The sequence below is a fragment of the Phocoena phocoena genome, chromosome 17 (genome assembly GCF_963924675.1).
Source record: "Phocoena phocoena chromosome 17, mPhoPho1.1, whole genome shotgun sequence".
NCBI lineage: Eukaryota > Metazoa > Chordata > Mammalia > Artiodactyla > Phocoenidae > Phocoena > Phocoena phocoena.
In genome coordinates this window covers 13,188,965-13,204,426 of record NC_089235.1, presented here as the reverse complement: position 1 = coordinate 13,204,426, position 15,462 = coordinate 13,188,965, and the positions used below count along the sequence as shown (strand labels likewise).

The following is a 15,462-nucleotide window of genomic DNA, read 5'->3' as shown; positions in this document are numbered from 1 at the left end:
CTGCCGGAATCACCATGAGAAATTTATTCTTCTATTGAGTGGGAATTTTTGGCCCCAAGAAGGAAATTGAATTATTATTTCTTTTTAGGCATTTTTAAATAAAATACACAGATACTCTTTGTTTGAAAAGAAAAGGGAAATTTTTTTAATTTATTTTTGTAATAAGCAGTGCATTTACAGGGTTCAAAATATAAAAGATATAAAGTGGTCATCAGTGATATACCCCAATTCTCACTCCTGAACACCTAATTCCCCACTTCTGTATTCTTCCAGAAATGGTCTAAGCAAATACTATAAGTAAATACACTTGTGTGTGTATGTATGTGTATAAACTTTTCCCCCATTTTTGCACAAATCATAGCATATTATGCCTATTATTCTGAAGTTTGCTTTTTTTACATCTAATATATACTAGGTGTAATGTCATATCAGTACATTAAAAGCATCCTTATTCTTTATTATGGCTAAGGAGTATGCCATTAGATGGATGTGTCATAGTTTATTTAACCAGTCTCAAAAGGTAGCTTTAAGTTAATATAATTGGAACTGACAACTCTAAACACTGTATGTGAAAACAAATTATAAATCTCTTTTCCAGCCACAGAGGAAACATATTTATACACAAGATAAAGAATAAATTGTTATAATAAATGCAGATTTTTCTTAAGTATTTCAAAAAATTAAGAGATTTTACTTATCTGCACATCAGTGGTGATATTTTGAAACGAAAACAGTGTTGACATCTTCCAGTATGTAAGGAATTCCCTTGGGATTACGAATGGTGTGTTAGGAAATTGCAGAAACTCTTTCAGGTTGAAACAGTGGCAAATCACTGAAATGAGCTTTGGTAAAGTATGTAAGTGTTCAATGGAGAGTTTCCAAAAACATAATTTATTGCAGTGGAATTATTTATGCACTTCAAGAGACTTTCTTGCTTGCAGGTGAGTGGGATCCTGTGTAATTATCCAGAAAATTCCATTCATGGCCTATCTGGATGACTTAGCCTCCTTACTAACTAGACCCTACCCCCCAAATCCTACTGACGTTTTCCTACTGCTTATATAGCAAACCTATGTTTCTTTCAACTACCTAAAAAATCTCCAGAATAAGTCATCTCTCTCTATCTTATATCCAGTGTGTTCTGATTTAGTAGTCTCGTAGAGGTAGAATTGATATTTGGTGTTAAAAGTAGAGGGTTTTTAAATTATCATACAGTTCTATGAATTTGAACACATGTATGTATAGATTCATGTAACCACTACCATAATCAGAATACAGAACGTTTCTAGCACTGGCACCACCCCCCGCAAAACAAAATTAAACAAAGAAACCTCCTTTGTGCTATCCCTTTAGAGACACCTCCTTCCTCTACATATCACAGCGGATCAACACATATTTTTCATCCCAGCAGTTTTGCCTTTTTGAGAAGATCATAAAAATGAATCATACAGTATGAAAGCTTTGGAGACTGGCTTCTTGCCCTCAGCATAATGTCTTTGAGATCCATCCAAGTTGTCGTATATAACGATAACTTGTTCTTTTGTATTGCTGAGTACTACTCCGTTACATAGATGTTCTGTTTATTCATTTACTCAGTGAAAGAGGTAGGAGTTGTTTCCAGCTTTCAGTGAGTATGAATAGAATTTCCATAAACATATGTGTATAAGTTTTTCTGTGGATGTAACTTTTAGTCTCCCTAGGGTAAATAGAGCAGGCTTGCTGGGTCACACGGTAAGTGTGTAACTTTATGAGAAACCGCCCAACTGTTTCCCCGGAGCTGCTGGGTATATTTGCATTTCTGACAGCAATGTGGGTTCAAATTGTTCCGCATGCTCTCCGTCACTTCACATTGTCAACATTTTTTATTTTAGCCATTCTGATAGCTGTGTGGTGGAATCTCATTGTGGTTATAATTTGCATTTCTTTAATGGTTAATGGTATTAAACATCTTTTTTTAATGCTTATTTACCATTGCATATCCTCTCTAGTGAAATGTCCACGTTTTTTAACCATTTAAAGTTGGGTGGTTTTGTTTTTTAATACGATTTTTAAAAATTAATTTATTTATTTTTGGCTGCGTTGGGTCTTCGTTGCTGCACACAGGCTTTCTCTAGTTGCGGCGAGTGGGCTTCTCATTGCAGTGGCTTCTCTTGTAGCAGAGCACGGGCTCTAGGTGCATGGACTTCAGTAGTTGTGGCTCCCGGGCTCTAGAGCACAGGCTCAGTAGTTGTGGCGCATGGGATTAGTTGCTCTGCAGCATGTGTGATCCTCCCGGACCAGGGCTCAAACTCATGTCCCCATTGGCAGGCAGATTCTTAACCACTGCACCACCAGGTAAGTCCCTTAATAAGTTTTGAGAATTTTAAAAATATATACTCTGAATACAAGTTATTTGTCAGATATGTGATTTTCAAACATTTTCTCCCATTTTGTAGCTTGTCTTTTTGCTCTCTTAACAGTGTCTTTCACAGAGAAAATGTTTTAAATTTTGTAAAGTCCAATTTATCAATTTTTTTCTTTTACGGATCATGCTTTTGGTGTCATGTCTAAGAAACTTTTGCCTAACCCTAGCTCATGAAGCTTTTATCCTATGTTTATTTCTGAAAGTTTTATAGCTTTATATTTTACATTTAGATCTATGTCCTATTTTGAGTTCATTTATGTACAAAGTATGACCTTTAGGTTGAGGCTCTCTTTTTTTTTTTTAACATATGAATGTCTAATTTTTTCAACACTGTTTCTTGAAAAAACTATCCTTTCTCCACTGAATTGTCTGTGAAACTTAGTCAAAACTCAATTGGCTATATTTCTATGAGTCTATATCTGGACTTTCTGTTCTGTGATCTGTAGGTCTAGCCCCTAGCCAATTCTACATGTCTTGACTGTCACAACTTTATATTGAGATTTAATATTGGGTATTGTGATTCATCCAACTGTACTCTTTTAAAAAATTATGACTCTTCTAGTTACATTGCCTTTCCACATAAATCTTAGAATTAGCTCCTCTATACCTACAGAATTAGAATTATACTAAACCTATGGATTAGTTGACATCTTTACAATGTCTTCCAGTCCATGAATATGCTATGTCTCTCCATTTATTTAGGTCTTCTTTGAGTTCTTTCACCCGCATTTTTTTGTTTTCATCATAAGATCTTGTATGTTTTGTTAGATTTATAATTAAGCCTTTCGTTTTTTGGCTCTATTGTAATTTTTTTTAAATTTTGGTTTCCAAATGCACAGGAATAATACGTAAAAATAAAATAGATTTTCATGTGCTGACTTTGTTTCCTGACCTTGTTAAACTCAGTTATAAGTTCTAGATATATTTTGGTAGATTCCTTGGCATTTTCTGCAGACAATTATGCTGACCGTCAATGAGGAAAATTTGTTTCTTCCATTCCAACTGTGTGCCTTTTCTTTCTTTTGCTTTATTGTACTGGCTAGGACCTCCAGTATGATACTGAATAGGAGTAGTGAAAATGTTATCCTTGCCTTGTTTCCAGTCTTAGCATTCAGGTTTTCAGTGTTGAATTTTTTTTTTTCATAAATGAGCATGATTTTGGCTATAGTTGTTTTTTTTTGAAGATGTCCTTAATCGAATTGAGGATGTTTGCTAAGAGTTTTTATCATGAATAAGTGTTGAATGCTGCCAAGTGCTTTCCCCTCATCAATTGATAAGATCATGTAGTTTTTATCTGTTAGTCTGTCAGTGTGGTCAATTACATTGCTTGATTTTCTAATATTGAACCAGTCTGCATTCCCAGGATGAACCCCTCCTATTGGTTGTGGTGTACTTTTATATATTGCTGAATTTGACTTGCTAATATTTTGTTGAGGATTTTTACATCTATATTCATGGGGGACACTGGTCTGTAGTTCTCATTTTTGTATTGTTTTTATCTAGTTTTGGTTTCAGGGTTATGCTGGCCTTATAAAATAAGTTGACAAGTGTTCCCCCTTCTAGTTTTTGAAAGAGAGAGTGTTGGTGTTATTTCTTCCTTAAATGTTCGATAGGATTTACCAGTAAAACTATCTGGGCCTAGAGAGTTCTCTTTCCAGGAAGTTTCAGACTACAATCTCTTTAAAAGACAGGCTTTTAATAAAAATCCCCATTTAAAAATTTTTAAAAAACGTGGCCTCCAGAAAATTAATTCCCACTTAGTATAATAATTAATGTGTACCAGTTGTTCAGAGTAGTTTCAAAGGAAAGAAAAGATGTGGTCCTGCCTTAATATAATTATGGCACAACATTGGTCAAAAAGCACTTTCAAATGGGTTATACAAATATGTGACTAAGAAGAAAGACAGGATAGAACAATGGCTAAGAGCATGCATGAACTTTGGCAAGTGATAAACGTATTTGGTACTGTAACCTTGGGCAATTAACTTCTCTAACCATTTTTCCTCATTTGTGAAAGAAGAATAATAACATAAATGGCTGAGTTGTAAGAATTAAGTGAGTTAACACTTGTCAAGAGCTTCATACAAAGTAAACACCTAGTAAGTAGTTGCTATCAGTAGTGTGACTTCACTGGAAAAATTATAACAATGTATACAGAAAAGAACAGTGCCATGGATTGAAAGTACTTTCCACCCCTCTAAAGAATTATATTACTTTAAAGTTTTAAGGAAACTTAAGCACTTATGCGTTCAGTTTTATTATTCTGTAAATATATAGCACTTGGTGATTTAAAATTTATGGAAAATTCTGGGACTTCCTTGGCAGTCCAGTGGTTAAGACTCCGCGCTCCAACTGCAGGGGGCGTGGGTTTGATTCCCGATTGGGGAACTAAGATCCGGCATGCTGCTCAGCAGTGCAGCCAAAATAAATAAATAAATAAAAATAAATAAAATAAAACTTATGGAAAATTCTGTTACTTCCAACTTCAAGCTCTAGATCTGCGATCTTTTTTTGCCACAACATTCTAATTTTTTTGAAACTTCACTTTGATTATCGAATACCACATTATAGTCTCTTACTGAATAAAAGTGTGCTTGCTCTTCTTTTCTTTCTAAATCAAATTTTTCAATCTACCGTCCTCTTCCTCTATCTGTCCTGTTCAGTGTTTTGACACTTTTTCTGCAGAACAGTGAGCAGGGCCTCTGAGTTCAAAGACGCACTTTATTCACTTATTTCCTTAATAAACAAGATGAAAGCAGACTGACAAATGAGGAATATCAAATTGTACAAGCCTCTTCAAATGAAAAGCAAGAAAACAGACTTGACTTACTTTGGCGATGGCCTTTCTTTTAGTCATGTCATTACCATGGTTTCAGCAAAACTGATCGTTTCTGTGTTAAATCCATGTCTCCCATCTTTTACTAAGTCGCCTGCTTTATCTTTTCTTATATCCCTGGTCTTCAAAAACTTGCAGTTTAAATAAGCACTACCATGGCTATATAATTAGGTATGAAGTATGAGGTAGACAAAGCTATAAAAGGCTAGGAAAGGGAGGGATTTGTGCTGTTGGATATAAAAGGAGAAAACTTAGAAGGGTATGAATTTCAATGAGGCTTTGAAGGTTGGGAAGCCTTTGGGGAGAGCAAACAAAAGAGAGGTGGTGGTGGGAGCTCTGGATTGCTGAAGGATGGACAAAGGCATACAGGTGCAGAAAAGCTTGGTGTTTTTATGGACATGTGGTATGCGGATGAGAGGAAGGAAGGGGGTGGATTTGAAGGAGGAATGGGCTGGAACTTGAGTGCCTACATCTCTATTTCAGTGGAGGAGGGAGTGGGCAGGGAAAGTTACATGAAAAGACTGTTCAGAGAGGCAGTATAGCTTAGTTGTTTAGAGTATGGGCTCTGGAGCCAGACTTTCCAAATTGGAATCCTGGCTCCACCATGTATAATTTGCATGATGTGGACAAGTTGTCTAGATTCTCCATGTCTCAGTTTCTTCATCTATAAATCAGGAATAATAATGGAAACTTCTTTATTTGGGTTATTGTGCTTGGCTCATAATAAGCTCCATATAAATGTTAATAATTATTGCCATTGCCATTGAGACATAAGTTGGAAAGTCAGGGAAGGGTCTGATTATAGAATGTTTTGAAAGCTAATAGAATTTAGAGATCATGTAAAAGACTTCTGGAGGCATCATAGTTTTTTTTTAGTCAACTGAATACACAGTGATGCTATTTTTAGTTGTTAACTAATCTTGGCTTTTAACATCAATCAGCTATACTCAGCATTAATTAAAATTTTATTCACATTTTATTTCTCATGTTACACTGAACTTGTATTTGAAAGGATGATGATAAAGCACACCAACCAAGTCCCTAAGACCCAAGTCAAAGTCTTTCATTGTTTGAGATTATTTAACGATTTGGAAACAAAGTGGGAATATTATCCAAAGAGAAAAGTCGAGGCAGCTAATATACAGCAAAGTTATATATGAAAGGGAAAATGATGAGGGGTAATTAATGATAGGAAGGTGAGATTGCAGACAGAGGCAAAAATGAACTCAGCAAAGCAATCATGTATAAGAAAAATATATTTTAAAATTTAGAGGACAGGCATTTGTAGAATTTAAATGTTTTGAAAACGAGTCAAATGCAAGTAAATACTGAAATTGAATTTTTTATTTAAATAGACTGGATAAGCACCAAGCAATGACAATAATAAAAAATAAAAGGAAACATATGTATGGGGAAATATACTGAAATTTTAGCGTAAAGATTGCCTGAGCCTGGCATCCCTTACCCTATAATTGTGAATAAAAGACTAAAAATATTATCTTTCCCTTTATCTTCCAAGGACATCAGATTTATTTAGAGTCTTACCCTATTTTTTTGCTTCAGGCAGGTAAGAGTTAACATCTTGAGTTTCAGGCTGGGTGAGGGTGTCCATCTCCCGAGGCTGTTTCTCCCCCTGCCGCCCCCGCTCCCCACAATCCCCACCACCTTTTGGGTGAAGTCCTAGACTCAGCAGAGGAGGATGAAGTGTCCTCTGGAAGAAAGGAGGGTGGAGGCCATTCCTTCTGAGAGGGTCAGGTCATATCTCAGAGGAGTCGATTCTTTTAGAACTGAAAGCTGTACCCTCACCCTCAAACACGCTCCTATCCCAGTCTAGGCCATCTCCACAAACAGCATTTCTACTCATTCACGGGCTCTGGTCAGGAACATGGCATTCACTGTGATCTCTTCCTTTTTCTTATCTTCACTCCAATTCATTACTAAATCCTATCCATTCTTTCACCAAAGTACATCTTGGTGAATGGTACATTCACCAAGTACATCTCAAATCTGTCCACTTTGCTCCATCTCCACTGCCATCACTCAGACACCACTGGTCTACCTAACATTTTTGCAAATTAGGAAAAGGAGCCCTTCACCTGGGCAGATGCTGGAGCTGAAGTCCAGCCCCATTTTGCTAACTTTGTGCAGGGCGTGGTCTCCCAAACCTTGCATGATGGTCCTGGACCGCAGCTTAAACCATGCTGTACTGTTGTAGTCATCTCACTGTTCTGCCCACGTCCAATCTTGTCCCCTTCCAATTCATTCTCCACACAACAGAGGGGCTACTTTTAAATCAACAATTTGATAACTTCACTCCCTACTTAACCCTTCAATAGATTTCTGTCACTACTGGGATGAAATCCCAAACCCTTAACATGGCCTACAGGTTTCTCTATGATCTGGTTCCTAGTTTCCTCTTTATCCTTACTGGCACCATTTCCCCTAGATAACTTTCAGCCACACTGCCTTGTTTTGTTTCCTGAAACTTGCCAAGCTTCTCCCCTACCACAAGAGACTGCTGGGAAAGTTCTTTCCTGACTTAGTTTGGCTAATTTCTATTCTTCTTTCAGGCCTCAGTTTAAAATGTTACTTCTTCAGGGAAGCATCTCTGAATCTAAAATCCAAAGTAATCTCCTCATAGCACCTTAATCATACATTTATAATCATATATTCACTAGTGACTTACTTATTTAATATCTTTTCCTCTACTATATACTGTAAGCACCTAAGCTGGGTGTGATCCCAACTTAGCCAGCCCAGTGTCTCATTCATCCAGGTTTCTATTCAACAAGGCCTTCTCTATGCCAGTGACTACACTAGATGCTAGACATATAGAAATGAATAGATAGATGAGGTCCTTGGTCTTATGAGGGAAACAGACAACCAATAAACAAGCAGACAAGATGATTGCAGATTTTGATATGTGCTATGTAGTATACTCTGTTTAAGCGCTGAGATTCCTGTCTGTATTATTCGTTAATGAATGCCAAGTGTATTGCTTCGGATAAGGCTAGCTGCTAAACGTAACTCAAGTATACTTTGCCCATGTAAAGTCCAAAACAAATATTGGATGGCTCTCCATCAAGTGGTAATTCAGGGACCTAGGCTCCCTCTAACCTGTGGCTCTGCCATCTTCAGCATGTGGCCACAGAAGGGAAAGAGTATGGGAGACAGCTTGTGGAAGATTTTTTTTTTTCTTTAATGAGCTAAATCTGGATGGCTACACTTAACTGCAAGGGAGACAAGGGAACACAGTGTATCTCTGTACTGAGGAAGAAGAGTAAATAGATTCAGTGATCAGCTAGCACCTTCCACAGTACCCGGCAAAAAACTGGCATTACAAAGAAACAAAAATAGAAATGGAGCTTGTTCTCATTTTATAATCAATGAGAATGTACACAGAAATCAACATTACGTCTGATCTAGTATACTGAACCTCTAACTTTCAGGAAAATAGAAATAGTCTTTAGAGTAAAGTTAATTTATTTATAGATATGTTTCTCAGCATAAGAAAGTTTAAAAAATTAATCTACTAGTCCACTTTAATTCAGGATCACCTTCAAGGTTTCCATTTTTATTTCCCATGGTTTTTAGCCTGTCCCAAATCACAGCCTCTCCATTCTTGAGTCTAGATGGTTGCATTAGGACAAATCCATAGTCAAGGCAACAGAATGGATCAGAACAGTGAACAACATATTCCAACAATTTGGGATCTAGTGTTGATAGAGCCACACAGTAGCTCTGAACTTGTAAAGATGTGCAACCTAGCTAGATCACCATGTAAATAAATTCTATGCATATATTTTAATGGTATTCTTTGTAATTTTCTGCTCTGAACGAAGCACTGTAGAAATCTAACTTATTCTTTGGTATCAAAGCAGACACACTGTCACATGTGTGTCTGCGGTAATCTGTACTTAAAGCTATTCCATTCTGAAACTGGTTTTCTTGTCCCGGACCGAATCTTAGTATTAAAGGCACAGAAACACAGAGCTCTAAGGGACCTCATCAATCAGAAGCATTCATCTGTTCCCTTAATTTTAGTATCAATTCAGAAGAGATCTGAAATCTAGAGTTTACCGATGTATCCTACAGAGATGAAAAAGTGAAACATTCCTGAATCCGTGTCAAATCGGTTTTACTCTTCCCAAGTGAGAATCCTGAGGCAGTTGACGGTCACGGTCCTGGAGAGCAGTTTCGCGCAGCTGGTAATTAGAGTCGAGCGCAGCAGGTGGAAACAGTGCGGCTGAGCGCGGGCCACGCGGGTGTTTCCGCGCCCCCTGGAGCGGAAGGGGCTGCGCACCCACCTACGGGATCTCCAGAAAGTCGGAGAAGCTGCTGCACCGTAGCCAGGAATCCCGTTCACTCGGTGGGAGTAGCGGCCCCGGGCAAGCTCCAAAGCGCAGCCACCCGGAGGAGGCCAAAGAACCGGGCGCGGCGCCGCAGGACGCCCGCCACGCCCCACGCCGCCCTGCAGGCGAACGCGGGAGGCGACGAGGCCCTGCCGGGCCACCGTAGCGCTGCGGCTCGAGCTGCTCCTCCCGCGCCGCCCTCCGCCCCCTGCCTCCCGGCGCCGCGGCAGCTCTGGGCAGCCAAGACCGCCGCCGCCGCCGCCGCCGCCGCTTCCTCCTCTGCAGCCGTTCGGCCGCTGCGTGACGCGTCGTTTCCTCCCAATATGGCGGCCGGGGCAGGTCGGCGGTGATGGAGGCCAGTCCGCGGCCACGGCGGGTGCTAATCCCCACAGTAGCCAGGGCAGCCCTGCTCTCTCCGGGCCTCTAAGCCGCCGCCTCGTCCCTTGGCCCCCGGGCTGACGGCCACCGGGCTGGGCTCCCTCTCCGCCCCCCGGGCCGGAGGGGCGAGTGAGGGGGGTGGCCGGGAAGCGACCCCCGGGCCGGGAGAACCGGAGGTCCCACGGGCGCGGCCCTCCAGGGGCGGCCCCTCGTGGGGCGGCGAAGACCTCTGCGCCCCTCACCCGCACTGGAGCCGGCCCGGCTCGCTCGCTCCTTCCTGATCCAGCGGCTGCCCTCCACGCCTCCTCTCCCCCACCTCCACCCCCTCTCCTTTCTCTCGGTTCTTCCTCCTCCTTCCCCCGCCCCCCCCTTCCAGCCGCTGGGAGCCGCGGGTCGGACGAGCCGCCGCCTCCTTCTCTGCGTCCATGTATGAGGGGAAGAAGACGAAGAACATGTTTCTGACCCGGGCCCTGGAGAAGATTTTGGCCGACAAGGAAGTGAAGAAGGCGCATCACTCCCAGCTGCGCAAAGCGTGCGAGGTGGCGTTAGGTGAGCAGGGAGGGGGCCCGAGGGATGGGGGAGGGTACCGCGGGGTGGGGGGTGGGGGTCGCCGGGCGCTCGCCCTGGGCCGGCGCCGCTGACCTCGGGAAGCCCTGGCGAAGCTCTGGGCTGCCTGGCTGGAGTTGACAGTAACTCGGCTAGATGTGGGGCAGAGGCAGGGTGGAGGAGGAAGGGCAGTTCGCTGGGCTCAGGGAACGCGGCAGGGCTCGGGGTCGGCTTGAGAACATGGGAAGATTTTGTTGGTGGACCGTGCGGTGCGGACAGGATATCACCCTTTGTGATGAAGCAGAAGGAGTTGTCGTTTATTCGCTTGGAAAATTGAGGTGGAGCTGATTTGTCGAGATTGGGCGTGGGAAGGGTTCCGTATTGTAATTTCAATAACTTTTCGTTTGGTGTGGTACTTTGGGAAGAAAGGCTGAAGTTGTTCCCTTGTTGACAGTCTTGAGAAGGGGTTTGCGGGAGGTGCCGCCTGTTCTGACATCTCTCCGCTTCCGCCACGGGAAAAACAGCGAGTAATGTTGTATCCGACTGGGCTGACCTGGAAGAACAAGACCTAAGGTTAAGGGGAGGGGGTGATGAGATACAAGCGGGGAAGGAAAGGACCTTTAGATACGTTGGCTTTAGTGACAAGGAAGGGAGGGTTTGAAACAGGGAGAATGAAGAAGACAATGACACCCACCAGCCACATGTCTGGCCTGTGGCAGCTGCTCTCAAGCTTGAGTTGTGATTTATAGTTCAGACGAAAGAGATATAGTGTCATGAAGCCCCTAGCAGGGTAAATCCAGACAATACCTACGGCGAGGACAGGCAGATGAAGAATTGTTAAAGGGGGACCACTGATGGATCTGTTGCATCCATCAAGGACGAAATCGTTTAAGGAGAGACCAGGACGTTAAACACAAAGATGAATTCCTAATGCTTGCACTTCATTTTGTAGCACTGGAAATAGATTACATCAAATTGACTTGAGAAAACGAAGCTTGTTAAGTGGGCTTTGGAAAACATTCTTGAAGGGGAAGAAAATCCAGAATAACTTGGATATATGCTAAAGTAAAGGGTCAAGACAGCTTTAAAGGAACTTTGCCTTTTAATTTTTAAAATAGAAGACTTTATAACTTGCTATAATAAGTTATACTGTTTTTTCCTTCTTTTTTGGATCTATTGAAGAAATTATATTAAAATTTTTTTGAATTTTATGTATAATGAGTTTAAGTTTAGTTTTTTTACCCTTCATTGATCACAGGTTCACCTTTTGTTATTCTTGAAGCTAGCGAAAGACTGTTTCAGGTGTATGAGAGGATGTTGTACAGAAGTAAAAATTGAATTATATCTGGGTCCTGAAAGGAATAATTATTAACTTGGGGCAGGATGAGGGAAGGAGTGATCTTTGGAATTTTTAAAACAATTGTTATGTGTAGGTTTATGAATAACTTGCTGGTTAAAGAACTTAAGAGTTCAAACAAAAGTTTTAGTTTTTGAGACCAGATTTTCTGTATTAAAATATACTTTTAATATACTAATGATAAGTATTAGACTGAGGAAATGGAGTGTGGTGTGTGTGTGTGTGTGTGTGTCTGTGTCTGTCTATCTATATATTTTTTCCGTCTCCAAAATGCTAATGTAAGTATATTTAAATGGAGAGATCACTGGAATGAGAATCTGGGATCCTGGGTTTAAATCACAGTTCTGTTACATCGCAGTATAGTCAAGTCTCTGGGCCTTAGTTTCCTTCTCTGTAAAATTAGGATGTTGAACTTTGATTGTAAGGTTACGTCCCCTCTAATGTGCCATGAATGTGAGCACACCATTCTCTTAAGTTGTGCATTGAGAGTATTCCTGCCACTCTTGATTGGCATCTTGAGAGGGCTTAGCTTGATCCTTGCTGTTCCTAGACATAGGGACTACTTGGTAGTGTGTGTGCCAACTGTACCAAGATTGTCTGTTTTAGATTTTCCCACTCTTTACTTTTTTGCCCCTTCCATATAGTTAGCAGAAGTTTATTATGAGGAATGTGTCTATCCAGGCAGGGACTAGGCACCAGAGTACTTTCTTTACTTGAGATGTTTAGGGCTTTTTCCCCACATTTCGTAGTTACATTTAGTCTCCTACAAAATCTCATTGAGCAATCTCATGGTAGTTAATCCCTGATGACCTTTGTTTCTTCCCTTCTAGTCATACATCTACATTATCAGCCAAACATAATTTCATAGGGATAACCCTTTTCATCTTTGCAGAAAGTATAATGTCTTATAGTAGATGGTATCCCCAAATGTATCCCTGGAAACTATTATAGACCTCCCTTTTCCTCTTCACTGTTGAGACCTGGGCCAAGCCCACTTTGTTCTGTTGATAATCTATATGGCTGTCAAGCTGGATGGGAAAGTAAGCTGGAATGGCCTGGTTGGGTCATCCCTGCTCTCTAGCTTATGAGTGGGAAGGAGTTGGCTAGAAGTGGTAGAGAGGTGGGTGTTGTTATAACCCTTCTAAATATACTTTGTAAATGACCCTTCTAAATATACCTGTCTGCATTTATTCCCTGCACCTCCTCCCTACATTTTTATTGAGCACCTACCATGTGGCTGAAGGGAGATAGAGGGTAAACAAGAAAATATATAGTATTTTTATATCCAGACTTTTAATCCTTTTGTGTTTTAAAAATCATTTTCTGGGTGTGTGAGTAGATTTCAGACCACTGGTATTCAAAATTAATTCAGTTACCTTTTAACAAAATGGCCTATTATAAATCAGTTTTCTGTAAATCCCTATACTCATGAAATTACAGTTCATCTCATATTCTTAAGAAAACTATTTTTTTGTTAAAGTATAGCTCTTAGGAAACCTTATCTAGATTAGGGGGGATTTTACTTTATTAAAACAAAGCCCAATTTCAAAAGCACCACATAAAGGAACTCTGTTTTTCACAAAAAGAAAAATAATGAAACCTTAAAAGCAGATTATTGAAAACTTTTGTTAAATTATCATACATTTCAGACTTTATTTTGAAGTAAAGAATGGTTTAAAAAAAAAAAAAAGAAAAGAAAAGAAAACCCCTCACACCTATATTGTTCAATCATTGTGAAGTCCACAGGCCCAGGAACAGCTCCAGGTTGCCCTCTCTTGGTATCTGCCCCACTACAGCTCTCTGCAGCAACCACTGAACTCTGCAGAGTGAGGGCCTCTGGGCTGCCCTAGCTTAGCTTGATCCATTCCTGCTGTCTAGAATCCTGAATTAAAAATAGTCTGGCCATCTGCTGGCAGATGAGACAACAGCTGAGCTATTTTTAGTTTTAAAGAATTTAGGATTGTTGAGGGATTGGGCTTGAAGGTAGCATTGTTTGTCTCACTGGGAGGGGAGGGTGCAGTTGGGCCATATTCCAATCAGGCCTCTTAAGTTTCAAGAGTTTCTTTGATGTTAGGGCTATGACTAGTTCAACTTTTGCCTCTGACATCAGATATATATGAAGATATCCTGCAGATGTTAGGATGAATGAGTTCAAGGTTGGAAACGGGCACTGATAGAGAATAGGAGTGAAAGGGGTGACCAGAAGAAGGTTTTAGAGGCAAGGGAGGCATGTAGAGGCAGAGATAAGGGTGGGTTCCCTGCAGAGATACGGGAGAATGATTGACAAAAAGGGGAATTGTTAGGGAAGTGATTTTTGCATCAGACAGGGTGTGAATTTGTGTTCATCATGTTCTAAAGTGATTCTACTGTCTTACTTTTTTTATATAAGTCTGTTATCTATACTTAGTCTCCTCCAGAAATGTAAATAAAATATTTAGGCTAAAAACTTAACAGAACTTGCTTCCTTCTGCTCCTCCAATCTCACCCTTGTTTTGGTTACTGGTGTTATAAAAAGATTGTATGAGTGGAGGAGAAATTATTTAAGTGCTTTTTTTGACCCCGGTTTTATGCTCCTTCTGGTAATATTACTAATTTTTGTCACTCTTGACCATTTACCAGAAAAAAAAAAAGACTCTCAAATAATGCCCTGCCAACAATTAATTATTTTAATTATAATTTAAAACCATTAACAAGTTTCTTTTTAAACCTTCCTTGATATCTAAAGTAAAAGGTGTTTTCAGTAAGTCAGGCTGCTGCAATTTTTGAGATAGCTAGGAAAGAAGGGTGTAATGAATGAAATGACTGAAAGATTCTGTTAGGTTTGAGTTAAAAAAATAAGTTTGGGTATACTCTTTTCCATTGTGGAGATTTATACACATTACCATAATTAAGATTCTGAAGAGTGTTCTGTGAAAAAGAAAGTGCTCAGTTTTGCTTAACGAAGTTTTTCCTAAATTTATTTGACCCTTTTCAGTGTCTGTTAACACCTAGGAAACATTGTTCCTTGGAATTTACTTTGGGACACTGTTCAAAGAAAAGACAGACAAAGCAGTTACAATAGCCCTAACTACTGATGAAACCATTCTTGAGAAGAGTCATTGTGTTTTTGGAAAGCAAGAGCCCTGTTGACAGTGTGGGAAAGAGAACGTCAGAAATGAGGTGTAGTTGGACAGAGTGGTATCAAGCTCAGAGCACTGCTCTCTCGCTCTTGCTTTCCCATCCTGTCTAATGGCAGGCAACCGCTTTTCTCTCCTGATGGTGTTTAAGTTTAGAGAAACTTCTGTTGGTAATTGTTTTGTGAATGGGAAGTAATTGGGGAGATTATTTGTTAGAGTATTCCTCACAAAATGGAGGAGGGTATATCTGAAAAAGGAAAATACATGAACAAATTATTGTTGCCTTTCAAAATTAGGTATATTCTTCATTCAGATACTTGTTGAACTAGTATGTGCCAGATACTGTTTCAGCATTGGGCATGCAACAGTGAGACAAATGTGCTTTCATGGAACTTATTTTCTAGTTTGTTGAGGCTGACAATAAAAAGCAAACTAATATACTGTCAGATTGTTATTATCTGAAGAAATAGTTC

At 40.2% G+C, this 15,462-nt stretch overlaps 1 protein-coding gene across 6 annotated transcripts in view; it reads left to right on the top strand.

The window, feature by feature from the left end:
* Positions 1 to 10,244: 10,244 nt before the first annotated feature.
* Positions 10,245 to 15,462, top strand: part of ARFGEF1 (ADP ribosylation factor guanine nucleotide exchange factor 1) — a 139,507-nt gene continuing 134,289 nt past the window's right edge. For 5 of the 6 annotated variants that reach the window (XM_065895206.1, XM_065895209.1, XM_065895207.1 and 2 more), the window contains exon 1: positions 10,396 to 10,519. In XM_065895206.1, coding sequence (XP_065751278.1) covers positions 10,396 to 10,519 — 124 coding nt within the window. Of the gene's footprint in view, positions 10,520 to 15,462 lie in introns of all 6 variants that reach the window. The other variant, XM_065895205.1, reaches the window with a different exon arrangement.